The following is a 20,630-nucleotide window of genomic DNA, read 5'->3' as shown; positions in this document are numbered from 1 at the left end:
AATTAAAGCTATAAGAAGTAGCTGAAAATCAGGTGACAACATGTTTTTCCAAATGGAAAATGAAGCACCAATGTAGGAATCTGCTACACACTTACTCATTTTAAAAGTAAGAGACAGTTATTTTATTTAACTTTATTAGCTAGAAAACTGTGTAATTCCAAACGTCTAATTAAATTACTTAGGCAGAGTCAATCTTTATTTGTCCAGTCTACACAGAAACTGGTTCTACAAAACCATAGCTAGAGAGTCTTCTAACTACTCTACACACAATTCTCTTCATACCTAAAATTGCGACATGAAAACATTTTGGCCTTGCTGGGTTCATTGGGGTGTACTTTTTCTATTGCTCTAGGATGAAGTTTTGAAATCAGAGAAATAATACTGTAGGACCATGCTCTAAATACTGACCTCTGACATCAAAATAATTGACATTTATGAATGAATTTTGAACTGTAATGGTCAACAGACTACTTTCAACCAACCATGAATCAATAAAAGTACCATGTAAGTAACAATCCTGTGCGGAAACTCCTCACATATTCAACAATGGCACTTTTCAGGGCAGTGAGGTTTGATAATTCTTCATGGAAAGAAAGTCACTTAATTTTTAAATAGATGTTTGAAGTTTTAACTTGGTAGCAGCATTCTCTCAATAACATAGGGTGGCAACATTCTCCTTTTGTTCCACTCTGCACAAATTGGAACCCTACAGGGAGCTGCAGGATAGTTACTACTGCAGGACTGGGACAGATATGGCTCAATAAACTCCACCCTGAATGTAAGGAAGGGAAAGTAGCCCTCTGGCAAAGAGATTTCAGAGATGGGCAGATCATGAAAGAAGAAATCTTAAGACCAGCCAAGCTGAGAGAAAGAAGGGTCAACTAGAAGTGCCTAGCATTCTGACACCTTCTTTACAGAGGTAATCGCCACCGAAACCGATGTTTTCGTTGACAGCGATGGCAGGAATAAGGTTAAAGGGGGGTCACATCAGTATTTAGTTTATGTCCCATAAAGGTAATGAATTGGATACAGAAGAGTACGCATCGATAAGACCCTTTAAAAATCCAGATATCAAGGGCTACAAAAAAACCCCATCCACTTGTGGAATGTATTGCAGAAATGGCTGCTAAATGGACACTCACTGAACTGACACTATTCAGGTAGTCTAGTATATGTCTAACATCTGTATTATCAGGAGATAGCTGACGAGATTCTGCCCAGATTGAAAACCTTTTCTATTTTGCTGCATAAGTGACTCTGGTGGAATCACCAGAATGGCTTGGACATCTCAGCAACAAACTCTTTCTTCATTGCTCAACCAGAGATCATCTGTGTTGTTAGGTAAAGAGCTTGCAAGTTTGGGTGCGGTGATTTCCTCTGATTTTGAGACAAAAGATCTTCACCCAGAGGTAGTAAGAATTAATGAAAATCTTTGTTTCAGCACTGCCTTGGCCAGGTAAATGCTATGAGGCTACTTTGTCTCTTCTGAGCTTCCTGATCATCCTAGGAATCAGAGGGACTGGATGAAAAACATACAGCAAATGCTTCGACATGGAAGAAAGGCATCTGTGTCAGAACCTGGAATAAAATCTCTTCCATCTGATGTTTAGAGTGGTTGCAAGTCTGTTATTGGGTATCCCCACTGACAGAAGCTTCCTTGCAGAACACCCCTTTTTATTGAGCATTTGTGATGGTCTATGAAGTTCCTATTGAGGGAATTCATAATAGTGTTCCTCAACCCTGAGAGATGAAAGGCCTTTAGGAAGATATTGCTCTTTATCCAGAAAGAGATTGCTCTCCGGCACAGCTGAGATGACATTGCACCTCCCTGCTTGTTCCAATAAAATATAGTAATGGCATTGTCAGTGAGAACTTGAAAATAAACATCTCGCAGGCCCGATACCTCAAAGTTCCTGCATATTTATATGGAATGAAAATTCCAGAGGCATCCAAAGCGCTTGAGCCTGAAGTTTGCCCAGATGGGTCCCCAACATCTAATGGACACATCTGCTATCAATGTCATACTTGGCTCTGGTGGCAGGAACGGAACCCCTATGCATACATTCTAAGGGTCTCACACACTCACCCAGGCATGCAAATGAGTATGTCCAGTGAATGTCTGCTCAGACAATAGCCAGGCCTGCAGACATTTGAGGTGAATTCTGCCATGTTAAGTCATGTACATGCACAAGACCATATGTCCCAAGAGCTGTAGACAAGAATGCACTGTTGTTCTCAAGTTGGTCTTGAGCTCTCAGACAGAGGCTATGAATTGGAACCTGTCCATCGGGAGGTAGGCCATGGCAGTCCTGGTACTGATATCAGTCCCTCTGAAACTTATTCACTGTGTTTGATGTAATTTTGATTTCTGTACATTCAGTTTTAGACCTAGACAACAGAACAGATGTCTGACAAAAAGGATGCTGTTATGGATGGCAGACCTTGACCCTTCCTGAACTAGCCAATCGCCTAGGTCAGGAAATATTTGAACTCCTAAATGACACAGACAGTCTGCTACTGCTATCATAAGCTTGGAAAACACCATGGGAGCTGATGATAGGCTGAAGAATAGCACTGTGTATTGGTAATGCATGATGGGTACCATGAACTGAAGATATTTTCAGTGGCTGGAATGTATTTCCACATGACAAGAAGCATCTTGCAGGTTACTGGCAAACACCAATTTCCAATCTTCAAGGAAGAGACAATAGATGCCACAATGACCATTCTAAATTTAATCTTTTTGATAAATTCAATCAGATTTCTTAAAACCAGAATGGGTCAAACCCATCTCTCTTTGTGAGAATCAGGAAGTAGCAGGAAAAGAAGCCTTTCCCTCTGTGTCGGTAAGGAGCTTCCTCTATTCCTCCCAATTCCAATAGAGACTGTAATTCTTGATCTAAAACAGTCTTGTAAGACAGGTTCCTGAAAAGGTATGGGGAAAATGGATTGGGGAAAGGGAGGAGGGTGAGCTGGATAACATAACCCACCTTTACTGTGCTGGTGACCCACTTGTCTGATTCAATCTCTGCCAATGCATTGTAAAAAAGAAAGAGGTACTTCCACAATGCAGGGTTTAGATGTATGTAGAAGATGAGACATAGTTTGATATTTCAGTTGAGGACAGACTGCTTCAAAGTCATCAAAGTCTGGTGTACAAAGGTCTGTTGTGGATGATGCCAATGGGCAATGTCTGGGAGGCTTAGATCTCCTTCTAGAGGCATCTTGAAATTTCTGATGGTGCTAAGATCTGTACTCTGTTTGGGACTTGAACTGCTTCCTCTTAGTTACTGGAGTGTAGATACCCAGTGATCGAAGGGCTGTGCAAGAATCTTTCAACATATACATGGCTAGGCAGCCAGAAGGCCCCTTTGGGATGCACTGCCTTCTTGAGAAGATGTATTTTAAGGAAAAAATCCCTCTGTTTTTTCATTCTTGTCTCAAAGGAGGTACAAATAGGACATTTGTCCCTCATGTCGCTCACCTAAGCAGATTAGGCAACTTTGGTGCTTATCACTAACAGGGGTGAGGTTAGTTTAAACTAACTTACTCACTACACTAAACTAACCTACAACTATATACACAATTTTTTTTTCTTTTTTACAAAGGCTGTCTAGCCAAAGCTCAGAAGCAGCAGGGAGCTCCACCTCTCACCAGGAGCAGTAAGAAAAAACTGAGGAGGAAGCAGCAACCATGCCCCTTTATTCCCTTGGTCCTCTCATATCCAATGTATCTTCTCTTCTTCCCCTCTCCTCTCATCATTTGGTTATTATGGAAATGTTTCCCAAAGACAAAAGCTTTCCATCGTAATCTTTGGTTTAACCTACCTTTCTCAGAAAGCTCATTTCACAGCCATGCTCCACCAGCAAAAAGGGCTAATGCTTTGGTTTGATAAAGACTTCACAAATTAAAGTAAGTAAATAGCTTCTTATCTCTGCTATTAGTGGTATCTCCACTGAGGACGGGGAGAGAGGAAAATAGTGTTTTGCGGGTTTTTTATGTAACAACCCAACCCTGATGCTTTTAACTCTGGTCAGAAAACATCAGAGTTGGGGCAAAAAGGTGGCATCACAGTCGCATATATGTAATTTCCTCCTCTGCGATATGGCACAATGACAGCACTGCAGGCCCATTCTGCCACTCTCCACACCAGGAGACTCTTGATTTTAAGTGCTTTCCATGGGCTGAGCCAGAATCTCCCAAGGAAAGAAGAAGAAAACAGGAAGTGGAACCCTCTACATTTAAACATGACTAGCCTCTACGGACTCAGCTAGATTAATCTAATATATGGCTGGAGCATAAACCATAGAGACTAGAGGTGTGCATTTATAAAATTATTCACCCTTCTTGCCTATCAGAAATCAGAGCGTAGAGACAATGGGGCATGTTGGGGGCATAGTGCCTCTCACTCTGTAACTGCAGCCACAAAGGGTTTTCACAGTGGGAGTGTGGCCCGGAAAGAAAGGGTGGTTCAGTGGTTAGTGTGTGAGCCTGGGACTTGGGAGACCTCAGTTCAGTTCCCTCCTACACCACAGATTTTATGCGTGGCCTTAAGCAAGTCACTTTGTTCAAGATTTTCTAAGGTACCTGGCACCTATCTCCACCTCTAGTGGGATTTTCAAAAGTATCTAAGCAAGTTAGGCACCCAACTCACATTAATTTCAGTGAGAGCTAGGTGCCTACCCTGCTTAGGTGCTATTCATAAAATCCCAATAGATGCATATCTGCATCTTTAGGTGACTAAACACCATTGAAATTCTGGCCTGTAGTCTCTATGTGCCTCAGTTCCCTCATCTGTAAAATGGATGTACCTCACAACCTAGCTGGCAGAAGGCTTACATATATAAAATCTTGTGAGGCACTCAAATAGTGCAGTCATGGTGGGTTATATAAATATCTTAGATATACAGGACTGGGATGAGAGGAGCACAAACAGCAGCAATGAAAGAGGAGAGCCTGGAGATGGCCTCTATTATCACAGCTCCGGGGTAACTGGGCAAGTGTGTCTGAAATGGCTCCTCAGAAAGAGACATTCTGCCCCGAGGGAATAAGGAGCCTCTGGGCTCCTCCTGCCAAGGGGGTCTGTGAGAGATGCAGCCTTATTAATGGAGTTAATATGGTATTTTCCTTTGTTTGGCTCAGGCATCAAGTCCCCTCTCGGCCCCCTCACCGTGATGTCTGGGCTCTCTCCTTATCCCTTCATGTCTGTCAGTGTTTCTGATGTGAAAGATTTCATCAGGTTGCTAGAAAATAAGATTTTTAAAATCATAAACCCAAGCATTTATCTTCAGTTTGTACTTAATGCTTCAGTTTCATTAGGTCTTAAAGGCACCTATCTGGTAAAAGTAATTTATTTGTGCTGACTTTTATAGCATGCACAAAAAGAGCTGCAGAACAATGTTAGCTGTGTGAGCTTACTCATGATGTCCTGCCAACTTATTTCAATAATCTGCTGGAGGGATACCCTGATAAGAAGTTAGTTCTGTCCTTTATACCCAGTCAGCCCTTGCCTTTCTTTTGAGATGGTCAACAAGGAGCCAACTGTAATGAGTTTTTGTGATGCATCAACCAGTATACTAGGAGCTGCAACGCGACTGCCAATCTCATTTTACACAGGTCATTGAACAGACATCAGACAGTAATGACTTCTGGTCACTACTACTATGTGCTGCATTCATAGCAGTGACCGAGAGATGAAATGTTCTCTACTTCATTACCAGTTACATTAAGCTCCAAGCTCACATTTTTGGTAAGAATTACTTTGAAACTTTGGATACCATAGACAACGAGGATTGAGAAAAATGTTTGAGGCAAATAAAATAATCAAAAAGGACTAATACCCCCATCATTTTTATCTCTCTCATTCACCCATACAGAGTAAATATTGGAAATATGTTTGCTTCTATAAGCAAAATTATTTAAAATCAATTATTGAATGGTCATGCAATAGTTTGAAGACAGAATTATTATGTTGTTAAAAATAGTTCCCATTTTCTTATTCACCAAGGAGTAAGCTCCTCAGATCATGTAACTGGTCGTAGAGCAGCGGCTCCAAACTGTGGGTTGGGACGCCAAAGTGAGTTGTGACCCCATTTTAATGGGGTTGCCAGTACAGTCTTAGACTTGCTGGGGCCAAAACCAAAACCTGAGGGCTTCAGCCTTGGGCAGCAGGGCTCAGGTGACAGGCCCCTGCCTGGGGCTGAAGCCTTTGGGCTTTGGCTTTAACCCCACCCAGCCAGGTGGGGCTCAGGCTTTGGCCTCCCCACCTGGGGTGGTGGGGCTCAGGCGGGCTCAGGCTCCGGTGTCTCCCCTCCCCCCCGGGGTTGTGTAGTAATTTTTGTTGTCAGAAGGGGGTCATGGTGCAGTGAAGTTTGAAAGCCCCTATCACAGCTATTGGTCATGGAACAATGCCAATGTGCAATAGTTGATGATATGGCCCTCTTTGTTCACAAGGATGAAGTTTCTGTTGTGGAACAACATTCATAAATTTGTTGTCGCTATTATGCAACTAATTAATATATTGACACTTAAAATACATAGGAAAAACAACATAGGAAAGGCTTAGTTTTCATTTGTGTTTGTCTCTCTTTCCCTCTCTCCTGCTTCCATCTCTCACTTTGTTTCTTACCAGAGACACCCTTCTTGCTCCCAGAGATTGGTCAGCTCCATCCTACCATCTTTCCTCTTATTGTCTGGGTTCACTGACACAGCACCCCATTTCTATGGCATCTTCCAACTCCAATTAATCTAGCAGGGTTTCAACAGCAAGACATTATTCCTCTACTCTCCCTTACTAAGTACCCCAAGCTCCAGTTCCTTTTGCTTCTTGTGCACATTCTGAGCTGAAGTACATTATTCATAATTCCATAATCACCACAAAAGTATCTTATTACTTCCTTTGCAAACAGTTATCAGGATCCTGTAGAAACAGCTTCTGCATAATGGAAACATTGTTTTTAAGTGAACTTCAGAAGTCAGTGGGAAAAAATAAAGCACTTTAGTGTTTATTATGGCCTTAAACTACATATAACTGTATATCATTACCTTTGGCCCCCAAAGAGTTTCCAAATAATGAACATAGTGAATTTACCATTCCCAAGCCATCTCCACTGCATCCTGTGTACTACACACACGTAGCTAACTCATCCTGGTCAATAAACCTGCTTCCCAGAGAGAGGTTTCTTTCTTGTTGTGCTAAACAAATGCCAAAGTCTTAACTTGCACTGATTTGGTCGGGACTGCATGTGGATTCCGGTTTGGATACCAAGCTTCAAATGCAATATCAGCTAGCGGGCATTACTTGGTAGCCCACCACACACAGAAGACAAGGGGCAAAAACTGAACCAGCAATTAAATATTGCAACAGTTATGTTTCTGGGCAGATGTTATAAAATGTGAAGCTATCTCAGGAATGTAACAGGCAAGTGGTAAACACAAGGAGCTAGCATGCTTAAGTGGTTAAAGTACCAAATCAGGAGTTCGTAAAACTGGGTTCTAGTTCAAGTTCTCACACTAACTTCCTATGCTGCTTTGGCCAAATCATTTCACCTCACAGTAACTCAGTTTCCTCATCTGTAAAACTCATGATACTCAGCCATCTTCATAAAGTGAGTTCAGATTATCATGTAGAGTGAGCACACACAGAAAGTTCATTCCAGTTTTAAAGATATTACAGTTTCCAGTGATATTCCCGCATCTTAAAATGGGGAGTGTCACCAGAGCCGTTAATAACTCTAAAACTAGAATAAACATTTTACTTGTAAGTATGGGCTGATCTACACAGCGCTGGCAAAGCGCGCCAGAGAGGTGTGGATTTGTAAGCACATTAACGTGCCATACTTTTCCCTACCCCTGCGTAGATCTTGCTGGCACACTTTAAAAAGTACCTTTGAAACAGGACTACGTTAATGTGAGCTATGTACCTTTTAGAATGTGCCAACAGGGTCTAGATGAGGCAGTTAGACTGCAGCATGTTAGAGTGGTTTATAAATCACACCCCTCTGGTGCACTTTGTCAGCACTATGCAGTCAGAGACGTATAGTAGTAAAGTATGGTGGCAGTCCCAGAATGGGACAATGGAGCAAAGTAGTGGCAGAAGAGGTTCAAGTATAAATACGCAAAGTAAAGCAATGAGAGAAGGGATAAAACACATTTTAAGTATACCCAATCTATACAGTTTCTTTCACATAAATGACAAAGTGAAACCGTGGAAGGGAAACAGAGATTTCTAACCCGCACCAATGTCACTTTTCGAGGCTTACACAGATCCCTACCTTCATAGAATCATAGAATATCAGGGTTGGAAGGGACCTCAGGAGGTCATCTAGTCCAACCCCCTGCTCAATCAGGACCAATCCCCAAATAAATCATCCCAGCCAGGGCTTTGTCAAGCCTGATCTTAAAAACTTCTAAGGAAGGAGATTCCACCACCTCCCTAGGGAACCCATTCCAGGGAACGCATTCCAGTGCTGCACCACCAACCTCCTAGTGAAAAAGTTTTTCCTAATATCCAACTTACACCTCCCCCACTGCAACTTGAGACCATTACTCTTCATTCTGTCATCTGGTACCACTGAGAACAGTCTAGATCCATCCTCTTTGGAACCATTGAAAGCAGCTATCAAATCCCCCCTCATTCCTCTCTTCCGTAGACTAAACAATCCCAGTTCCCTCAGCTTCTCCTCATAAGTCATGTGTTCCAGTCCCCTAATCATTTTTGTTGCCCTCCGCTGGACTCTTTCCAATTTTTCCACATCCTTCTTGTAGTGTGGGACCCAAAACTGGACACAGTACTCCAGATGAGGCCTCACCAATGTCGAATAGAGGGGAACGATCACATCCCTCAATCTGCTAGCAATGCCCCTACATATATATTCCAAAATGCCATTTGTCTTCTCGGCAACAAGGGCACACTGTTGACTCATATCCAGCTTCTCGTCCACTGTAACCCCTAGGTCCTTTTCTGCAGAACTGCTGCCTAGCCATTCGGTCCCTAGTCTGTAGCGGTGCATGGGATTCTTCCGTCCTAAGTGCAGGACTCTGCACTTGTCCTTGTTGAACCTCATCAGTGATTCACTATTTAAACTGTTCCTGTATGACTTTATCATGATGCAAAATGTTCTGCTATAAACACAATATTGTAGCTATAGATTCTGGTCATGTTTTGATGGCATCCCACTGCATACGTTGGCTAGATTGTCGGGCTCAACGGGTAGTGATCAATGGCTCCATGTCTAGTTGGCAGCTGGTGTCAAGTGGAGTGCCCCGGGGTAGGTCCTGGGGCCGGTTTTGTTCAATATCTTCATAAATGATCTGGAGGATGGTGTGGATTGCACTCTCAGCAAATTTGCAGATGATACTAAACTGGGAGGAGTGGTAGATATGCTGGAGGGCAGGGATAGGATACAGAGGGACCTAGACAAATTGGAGGATTGGGCCAAAAGAAATCTGATGAGGTTCAATAAGGATAAGTACAGGGTCCTGCACTTAGGACGGAAGAACCCAATGCACAGCTACAGACTAGGGACTGAATGGCTAGGCAGCAGTTCTGCAGAAAAGGACCTAGGGGTGACAGTGGACGAGAAGCTGGATATAAGTCAGCAGTGTGCCCTTGTTGCCAAGAAGGCCAATGGCATTTTGGCATGTATAAGTAGGGGCATAGCGAGCAGATCGAGGGACGTGATCGTTCCCCTCTATTCGACATTGGTGAGGCCTCATCTGGAGTACTGTGTCCAGTTTTGGGCCCCACACTACAAGAAGGATGTGGATAAATTGGAAAGAGTCCAGCAAAGGGCAACAAAAATGATTAGGAGTCTGGAACACATGACTTATGAGGAGAGGCTGAGGGAACTGGGATTGTTTAGTCTGCGGAAGAGAAGAATGAGGGGGGATTTGATAGCTGCTTTCAACTACCTGAGAGGTGGTTCCAGAGAGGATGGTTCTAGACTATTCTCAGTGGTAGAAGAGGACAGAACAAGGAGTAATGGTCTCAAGTTGCAGTGGGGTAGGTTTAGGTTGGATATTAGGAAAAACTTTTTCACTAGGAGGGTGGTGAAACACTGGAATACATTACCTAGGGAGGTGGTAGAATCTCCTTCCTTAGAAGTTTTTAAGGTCAGGCTTGACAAAGCCCTGGCTGGGATGATTTAATTGGGGATTGGTCCTGCTTTGAGCGGGGGGTTGGACTAGATGACCTCCTGAGGTCCCTTCCAACCCTGATATTCTATGATTCTATGATTCACACTTAGACCCACTCTTTTATAACTGATACTATGTGAACTCCAGTACACTAAGACTTTCATTTTTTTCTTGCAGTTACTTGTTGCTCTTGCTCTCTATTTCATTTTTTGGTACAGCATCGTTTCTTTGTTAAACTTAGTGGTGTATTTTAGCTACCAAGAAACATAGTTGGTTATGATGATATTCTATTCAGCAAAGTTATTCCCATAATTCCTAAAGAAAAACCTTCTTGACAAACACTCAAGTCACAAAGAAGTTTGAACATCTGTATAAGGCCACAAGTAATCTTGGTAATGGCTTTGCATCTGTGTTGTGGCATCCATCTTTCATTCTGAAGCCACGCAACTCCACATGACATACAATTAAATACAGAAAACCAGGTTCAGATGTGCAATCTTTGGTTCCTCAAAACAGTGAACACCACATCTAAGTGTTGTGCTTCATGTTCAGGAGAATGGAAAATCCAGCCAAATGATTATCTAATTTTAGTTTGTGTAGGGAAAACAGTCCCACAAATGCTCTTGGGGACATTACACAATCCGTTCCTTTCCACTAGAAACTAATTATATACTTCAGCACAAATCCTTTCCACTACATCCCTATTCCAAGTCTGGGGGAACTTTCGACAGTAAAACTGGTACAGTTGAACTGGTCAAAAAATGGTGGGGAGGATTTGGGAAGGCTGCATATGGGTGATATTTCTGGGGCTAAGTGCATGCTCCAGTCTTTCCACTCTGACCCCTTTCAGTGGAGCGGGCTTTGGAAGCTACTACAGCCAATAAAATGTTCTAGCATATAGGCAGGAGGATTCCTGCCTAGATTCTTCTTTCTCAGATAATCTCAGTGCCAAGACAAGCTACTGAGACTATGCTGAGAAAAGAGTTCCCTATAAATGAAGAGTCAGGGTAAATATTGTCTATTTTTGGATGCTTAGCACAGAGTATCCCTGTTAATTAAAGTTAGAAAACTTTTTTTTAAAATTGCAGATAATCATCTATATTCTCCCTACAATATATGCTCTTTACTCTTATTCTTAAGAGAGTTGATGACTTTTGATGGAGTCATCACCCTTGATGCTATGGGAAAGGAAACAACCACTTATTCCTTCTTGAGTTTTCCAGCCCATACCTCCCTAGAAAACCCTTAGATTAACTTAAAATTAATCTTTACTGTTGTGCACATATCACATCTGCTTCAGAGCACAAAACTGCTCCATATAGATTCCCAAATGCATGGCTGCCCCTTCAAATTCCAAAATGTTTTATTTCTCAGTACTGCTGATATTTATCTAATTCTGACAGTCCCTGTCATGATCAGCCACTTTAACATTACTTTTGGGTATTTAAGGCCATCATAATTACCTAAAAGTCAGTTTGCCCTTAATACTGAAGGTTCTTATCCTCTACCTTACTTTTCAAAACATACAATATGACACCTCTTGCCAACTGACTTTAACAGGAGTTCCAATCTCATATGAAGTATGTCTACGTCTTCTGTAAAACAAACTTTGACCCAACACCTTGTTTCTGAAAGTAACTGTTTCTAGAATTAAGTTTTATTAATTTTATTAAGTGAGCTTCTATATATATAACTTCTCTTTTGAAACACTGCATATTTTGAGAATGCTTTAAGTGATACTTACCTCCAAAAGATAAGGCTCCATTTGATCCAACGTTTTTCCTAGATGTTTATCTGGATCTAAACCTGCCAAGGTATATTAAAATATATTTAACAAATACAATAATGAAAGTAGTTTAGACATCAAAGTGGACTTTTTTTTTGTAACATTGTCCTTTGGAAGTCAGTTCCTGTATATTTAAAATCATTTTGATCCTAAAGTAAATGTACTGAGCTAGAATTCTCTCACTTATTCTCTTTGGGCAACCAGTTTCCATGCTTGTAAAAAATACGGTTCATTTCCTTTGCACTGTATCAATTGGAAAATGTATTGTTTTACTATATGAGTTCATTTCTAAGAAACTTCATCAAGCACAAGGGAATATAGATAACTCAGGTTCATAGTAATAAAATACTACCAGTCTGTGCAAGTTTATGTTGGTAGATACAGTAGAACATCAGAGTTACAAACACCCCAAGAATGGAGCTTATTCATAACGCTGAAAGGTTGGTAACTCTGAACATTATGGATGTTCTTTCAAAAGTTTACAACTGAACACTGACTTATTACAGCTTTGAAACTTTACTACGAAGAGGAAAAATGCTGCTTTCTCCTTTTTTTCGTAGTTTACTTTTAATACATATTTATTAAATATATTATATTATACGTATTTGCTTTTTTTTTGTTGTTTTTTTGTCTTGGCTATTCTGCTGCCTGATTGTGCACTTCTGGTTTCAAATGAGGTGTGTGGTTGACTGGTCAATTTCTAACTCTGGTGTTTGTAACAGTGAGCTGCTATAAAAAAAACCTAACTCTATAGTTCCCCCATTATTCAGAAGTGACAAATTTGCCAATGCACGCCTACTATCTTCTTTTACGTATGACTTACATATGACAAGCCACATACAGTATGTCTATCTGTATCTCTCTCTCTCTCTCTCTCTCTCACACACACACACACACACACAGCATAAAAGTGGTTTATACTTGCAGTGTCCCTTCAGTTTGGAAGGTGAGGATTCCTTTGTTGCTGCATTTCTTTTTGTATCTTTAAATTTTCTTTTAAGTGTTTTTGACATTTGTGTGTTTTCCATTTTTCATTTTGACTGAACAGTTATTTTTTCATTGAGGTGTAAATATTGATGATGACCTTCTTTTTGTAAATGAATTCATTTAACTGGCTGCCTTTCCTCCCGTATTAGCTCTTTACCTTTGTGTTTTGTCCACAGAGATATCATTTTAGGCTGTGATATAGACCGTTCTTGGGAGCACAGCACACAACTGGAGCTAGTCAGTATTTGGATAAAAAATAAACTTCATGCCCAAACACGCCTCAGAACCTGTTGTATGAGGAAACTTTTCTCCTTCTCAGTCAATACAAAACAAATATCCCAGTTAGCTCTGAGGAGGCACTATGCTACTGAAAGTGTCATCTTTCAGCTGAAACTTTAAAAAAAATAGAGGTCCTAACTACTTGAAGTTAATAAAAATCCAGTGGTGATTTTTGAAAGAGGAGGAATGCTGACAAAATTACCCCATCTGAATAGTTACATTCTGCCAACTGTACCTAAATTATTCCAATATTTTTCACTGGACATAGTATTCACCCTTATTTCCTAGGCTACATTGTTTCTGCCACCAGAGATGGCTGCATTTCAGGAGCGGATGAAACAATATCTATAGTATAGCTTGTAAAGCACTTTCGGATCCTTCAATATGAAAGGTTTCAGAGTAGCAGCCATGTTTGTCTGTATCCGCAAAAAGAAAAGGAGGACTTGTGGCACCTTAGAGACTAACAAATTTATCTGAGCATAAGCTTTCGTGTAGCTCATGAAAGCTTATGCTCAGATAAATTTGTTAGTCTCTAAGGTGCCACAAGTCCTCCTTTTCAATATAAAAGTCACTCTATAAATGTAAGATATATTAATTATTATTTTTATTATTATTATTATTACGTTTTTGCTAATTTCAAGTAAATTGCCTGACATTCGAATTTGGTGATAATGGACTTAGTTTATTTAAAATTCTGTGAAGCTGAAACAATTTAAGTAAGTTAGATTCAAAACATTAAGGAAGATTTTAAACATTTCATTGAAGCACATTGCAAATTCTTTCACAACCTGAGGGAAGTACTTTTAAAACTGCTTAATAGCTAAAATGGAAAAAGTCATTAATTTCTGTATGTCATTAATAGAGTGAAGCTTCATGTTGGTATAGATTTGATAATGTAATCGGCATCTTCAGATAAGATGATATCCAATTATGACTGAGGCTATTGTGAGAATAATTTTAAAATATTTTAATTTTATTTTGGGGGTTATATCTGGCACCGCAAGACAATCTTGGTTCCACTGAAATCAATGCCAAGGCTCCCGCTGATTTCAGTTGCACAGGATCAGGCCACCAGTGCATTATTTTTAAGCATTTGTATCTGGGTTGGAGATTCAGTTATCTGCTATTTAGCCATAGAACAGGAAGAGATTTCTGTATGCTTTATTTGCAAATTCTTTTAGTATTTGTAAATTTTTGATTGATTCTTTTAATTTTCATCAATGAAATACTGTATCTGCTTGTTTGTATTTTTTATGTTAACTATCATTTTTTTCCCCTTTTGTCTAGGTTTGCCTGCTTATTTTGATACTTTAGATCTGGTCACCTGTGCTGGCAGACTGTGTCCATTTTGCATATTTGTATCCTTTATTATTATTTTAGTAATAGGAAACTATACATGTACTATCCAAAATGCATGAATTTATGACAAGAAGATATAGTTCACAATTATGTTACAAATATAGAATATATGACAGGGTTAGGTGTTATAAAGATTTTATCACTACTGTTTTGGAAGGAAATCATTATTCACAAGCGGTACAGCCGTAACTGGTGATGGTTTTCCAGAAAAAGTGGTAATAAAACTTTATTGCCCCATTCCTTCACATATTTTGTTTATACAATGCATTTGTCTTTTGTTTTCTTAGTGTTTTTGATTTTCCATGAAGTGCTCTAGTAGGAGAAACAATGTTACAGACAGAGCTGAGCAATATCCACAGCGATGCAGAAAGTAAAATTTATACAATGATCATGGAGCTAAGGAGATTATAACGATCACAACCACCATATTTATGTGGTATAAGCAGATGTCTACATATTTCCTATGGACTAGATCCTCATTCCATCATAATCAATCAATAGTTTTGAAATGTACAATGATAATGTAGTATGTACACAATCTACAAATAGACCCATACTGTAGAAAGCACACAAGATTAAACCTGCAATATATTCCAAGGCTGTGTTAAAATCTGTAAAAATGCAATGTTGTCACGCTTTCAGTTTCTAAGTATAGCTTCCTCTTATCTAACAACTTCAATTTTTCTTAGGAAAAATATGTATTTCCTTTGCAGTTTCATTCAATTTAGAAGTGATCCTTTCCAATGAAATCTGTATGGGGAGTGGATATAAACTACGGTTTAATAAAGGCCTTAGGAACTAGATGAATTTACAATACCTTCAGAACCAGTCACCTGCAAATTGCGATTCTCTAGTGGTATACATTTAATCAAGGAAAGCTCTCATAATCAGTCAGATGTAATTACCAATCCTGTTTCTACTATCAATGTAATGAACTATCAATATTTATATATAACCATAAATCATAGAACCCAGCTTAACTTTAACTATTTGGTATTTCTTTTTCCTTAAAGAAAGGTATAGATTACTTTAGAGTCTCATAATGATTTAGATTGAAGCAGAAGAAGAATATACTGTAAACCTTTACTACATGTTATTTAATCACATCATACAGATTCTTCCTCAGTGTGACCAGTTCTGAAGAAAGCTGGATGGGTGGATAAACCCACAACTAGGCCCAAACCCTGGATAACTACACAGAATTAAGAAATTAATTAGGAGGAAGAACCCATAATTTGCAGAGCTGACATCTATTTTACTTTACTTGCATGTATCAACGGGAAGCAATTACAATTCAATTAAAATATTCAATTTTATTACTTCACTGACTGACCTTGAAGTTAATGCCTGTTTTATTTAATTGAATCATCTATGAATAAATGTTAACCCTAGAATGTTATGCCCCATTATTTTCAATGCATTTTTCAACTCCCCAATTGAATAATACCAGTTAATTTATTATCTGCTGTCAAGAAAGCACGTGAGGCTTTATTTCTTTGAGACAGTCCAGTATATGATGAGAGAAACATCATGAAAGATTTGATAATGCTGTTTTTAACAGTGCCCAGTAAAATGAATTGTGTGCTCATCTCAACTTTTGTGGCCAAGAGTTTTACTGTAAAATCAGTATGTGGTAGTACAAATGGTGTAATCACTTTGAGAAGCAATTTCTAGTCTGTCTGTAATTCCTGATAAATTCATTGACAGGAACTGAATACCTGCTTGCATTACTCAGCAAGGACAGCAGAACAATTTTTTGTTAATACCCACTTTGCCCAATGCCACAAGACAACTGCTAGAATTAACTGCAACATTGTAAAAGGATTTATATAGAAACTTACCAAATTTCAATCCTCACACTGTTGTGCATAAAAATGAGTAAAATGTACGGATGACCACTAACAGTTAGGCATTTCAGAAGTGGAAAATCAGAATACATTACATGACTGCAAAATATATTTTAAATTGTCCATTTTGTTCACACACACAAGTATACTATAAAGTCTTAAAATTAAGTCCACACTCTGTTAGGTACATTTTATGATATAATTTTAAAAAAACCTCAAGGCTCTGTTTTCATAACATGATGTTCGCTTTACACAACAGCAAATGTAACAACTCATTATATCTATGAAAACATAGTTTGAAAAAGATCTCCTCTTTTATGCATGTTTTGGAATTTAAGTGACTATATGCTTTTAAATTAAATATTTTAATAGACTAAATCCCCATTTTTCCCTTTATTTCAACAAAGAATAATCCTAAAAGAAAATCAAAGTAAATCTTATTTATTGCTTCCAATGAAGAGTCTGCTGTGCAATTCTTGTAATAAACCACACTGTGACAGATTCTAATCCCAGATGCATGGAATACACTGCGAAAAATTCACCACTGTCCATGCAGCAGCTACAGTATTACAGTAACAGATTTTGTAAGAGATACCCCACTGCAAGCTACCCATTCTGACCCACTTTGGTTTTTTCAAATTATAGAAAAGCAATAGGTGCTCCATAGCTAAGGCTGAAACTGATTTCCTTTTCATTGATTGATATTCCAATCCTTCCTATCTGTGTTTCCCCCGCACCCCTCAAAAAATACATCTCCCTGAAATTTGACATGCTATATCACATTGGGATAAATTTTATCTGGGAAGCTTGGAAAATAGTTTTATAGGTATGGTATTTAAAATTTTCCACTATCATTGCCTTTTGGAAAACATTCCCACATTTTTTTTAATCCATCCTGTTCTCTAAATATCCTTGGTTTGGTTGACCTTGCTGAAAAGTTCCTTTTACTGTTGGGAGGGTCAGTGACAGACTTACCAAGATACAGAAGATAGGGATCATGCTTGTGAGATGAGGTTGGCAGGGAAGGGGTTTACCTTGACTTCATTAGAGAGGGTATCATATGAAAGTTGAGGCAAAAAAGGACATAGAAAAAGTGAGGGAAAATTCATGAGAAGAAAAATAATCTCTCTCGCCATCTCTTTTCAGTCCATGAAGAAAACAGCCCAGTGAGGTTGAACTGGGAAACTAACCATCTAGCTTACACAGAAGAATGGATGGGGAACAAAAGACTGGGAGGGCCACATGAAAGGGTGATATGGAACTGTTCTCCTCATACTTCAAATGAAGGATCATGGGACTAGTCCTTCAAAATATGTATGACACATTCTGGACTTGACCTTGCTCTCATTCAAGTCAACAGAAAAATTCCCACTGGTTTTAATGGAGCAGAATGAAGCCTTTAGTAAACAATATAAAACCAATTAGCGTATCTCCAACAGAATATTTCCATTTCCAAACAAAACAATAAGGTAAGAACATAAGAATGGCCATAATGGATCAGATCAAAGGTCCATCGAGCCCAATATTCAGTTTTCCAATGGTGGCCAGTGCCAGGAGCCCCAGAAGGAATGAACAGAACATGTAATCATCAAGCGATCCATCCCCTCACCCATTCCCAGGTTCTGGCAAACAGAGGCCAGAAACACCATCCCTGTTCATCCTGGGTAATTGCCATTGATGGACCTATCCTCCATGAACTTATCAAGTTCTTTATTGAACCCTGTTATAGTTTTCGTCTTCACAACATCCTCTGGCAAGGAGTTCCACAGGTTGACAGTGCATTGTGTGAAAAAATACTTCCTTTTGTTTGTTTTAAACCTGCTGCCTAGTCATTTCATTTGGTGACCCCCTAGTTCTTGTGTTATGAGAAGGTGTAAATAGCACTTCCTTATTTACTTTCTCCACACCAGTTATGATTTTATAGACTTCTATCATATCCTCACTTAGCTGTCTCTTTTCCAAGCTGAAAAGTCCTAGTCTTTTTAATCTCTCCTCATATGGCAGCCATTCCATACCCCTAACCGTTTTTGTTGCTCTTTTCTGGACCTTTTCCAATTCCAATACATCTTTTTGAGATGGGGCGACCACATCTACACGCAGTATTCAAGATGTGGGTGTACCATGGATTTATACAGAGGCAATATGATATTTTCTGTCTTATTATCTATTCCTTTCTTAATGATTCCCAACATTCCGTTCGCTTTTTTGACTGCCGTTGCACATTGAGTGGATGTTTTCAGAGAACTATCCACAATGACTCTAAGATCTCTTTCTTGAGTGGTAACAGCCAATTTAGACCCCGTCATTTTATATATAGATAAAGTTAACATTAGCTGGGTGGTATAATTTGGGCAAGTTGATATATAATGAAAGACTGTGTAACAATGATGAGTGGGATGGATTCCCTGACATTTCATTTCCAAAAATAAAACTTTTTAAAAACTTTGAATATTTGTAAATATATATAAAGAGGGAAGCTGCAAGAATATGTTAGCTCCGTTAAATATATCTTCCACCTTGATTCTTTTTTAATTATTGTATAATATAGTTTAATAAACTTAATTTGACTGTGTTTTTCTACCGGATAACATACCCAGTGTTAGAATTATGCCAAGGCTGAATGTACAAATTCAAGAACCCTTCTAATGACAGGTGGTCAAGCTAAATGTAACTGTCCTCTTCCAGGCCAGTTTTGGTTTATACTTTCCAGGTTAATCCAGTTCTAAAGAAGCTTTTCAAAAGTTAATCAAATATTTCTAAACTAGGATAAAATCTGATCTCATCAAATTTCAGAATTCTAGCTGGGAAAAGATCCTAAAACTCTTCATATTAACAGACTGAATTTTCTCTATAGTCTCTAATGAGTCTTTGGAACATCAAAGCTAATTTTGTTCCAATTAAATCCAGGATTTCAAAGCCAATTTAGCCTGATCAGGTAGGTAAAGGAAACCTCTCTAGAAAGTGTAACTCTGAAGAAATTTTTGATTGTTTCATCAACTGACAAAACAACATTTTTTCAGGCAAATATTTTTTAAAGCGTTACATTTTGTATGGTTTAGAAAAAGGTTGTGGGGAAATTTTATTTAGTAGTGGGTAACTGTGTATGTCATCCATTTCCTGTGCTCCCATAACTCAAAACAAAATCCAATACAGTACATGCTGCAGCTCATCAAGAAGCAGGTTGGGAAAATATGGTTAACACAAAAACTTGTATATCGGTAGGCTCTAATCAGTTTTACTCAGTCATCACAAAAGCTGACTAAAACCTTAAAAGAATTTCTGACTGGTGGGGCTGGTAATACTACTTATTATTAAGATTGTCTGACATTTCTCATTATAAGACTCTGTTTTCAGATGTTTATAACTTTGGCAACCTTTAACTGTTTGGCAAGGACTCCATGCTGGGCGTCTGCCTCAAACTGAGGGTTTTTTCCTGAAATTTCAGCCAAAACAGTTTCTAAATATCATAGAACAAGGTTGGGAAAAATTAAGTAATTTTCCCTACATTAAAAAATTCTGTCATTCTTTTCTTTGAACAGTTCTAGTGCCCTCATGCCTTGGAGCAGTGATTTTAAATTTGGCAAGGGAGAGGCCACTGTATCAGAGACATGCCTTTTGCCAGCTTTGTGATAATTCATCCAAATCTGGCCAATTTATAATCTTTTCAAAAGTCACAATTTCCACATACTCGGTAGAAAATTCTTCAATTTTAGCAATTAAAATCTGCAAAGATTTCACTGACCACGCTCAAGCCCCTCTGAGCTCCTAGTGCTGACCAGACTGTGCATGTGTCATCTCCAGAGACCAACTGTTCATGTCTTTCAGAGTAATAACTGCTCTGTGCTGGGCAATGAAACTGAGAGCAGTGAGCCTGTATTTTCTGTGCTTTCAATGACGACACCAGGAGTAGGAAGCTCCCTGATTTGAACACAGAGAGAAGGGAAAGGAGTAGATTTGGACTCTATCAAGACTGGGACTGGAAAGGGTGGCAAGGGAGTAAAACTGGGACTGGCTGGGCAAGGAGACTGGGACTAAAGCTGGGAAGGGGGTGAGAGGAAGTTGGGAATATTTGGGCAAGGATACCGGGACTTTAAGGGGGGAGGCTGGAACTGGGAGCCAGTGAGGCAAACAGACATGGGCGGCTGTAAGCTAGCTGTCTGGGGGGGAACAGAGGGTCCCACACTGAGACTGGATGAGAAAACTGGGGGATGGAGGGAGACTGGGACTGGCTGTAC

General features: G+C 39.3%; 1 protein-coding gene across 3 annotated transcripts in view; it reads right to left on the bottom strand.

The window, feature by feature from the left end:
- DPH6 (diphthamine biosynthesis 6) overlaps window positions 1–20,630 on the bottom strand; it is a 367,209-nt gene that overhangs the window by 227,666 nt on the left and 118,913 nt on the right. For all 3 annotated transcript variants that reach the window (XM_077818948.1, XM_077818949.1, XM_077818950.1), the window contains one exon: window positions 11,882–11,943. In XM_077818948.1, the coding sequence (XP_077675074.1) occupies window positions 11,882–11,943 (62 nt within the window). The remainder of the gene's footprint in view (window positions 1–11,881; window positions 11,944–20,630) is intronic.

The sequence above is a fragment of the Eretmochelys imbricata genome, chromosome 6 (assembly GCF_965152235.1).
Source record: "Eretmochelys imbricata isolate rEreImb1 chromosome 6, rEreImb1.hap1, whole genome shotgun sequence".
In the NCBI taxonomy this organism is placed as follows: domain Eukaryota; kingdom Metazoa; phylum Chordata; order Testudines; family Cheloniidae; genus Eretmochelys; species Eretmochelys imbricata.
Note: the sequence above shows the minus strand (reverse complement) of the source record. Positions and strands in the feature narration are given on the sequence as shown.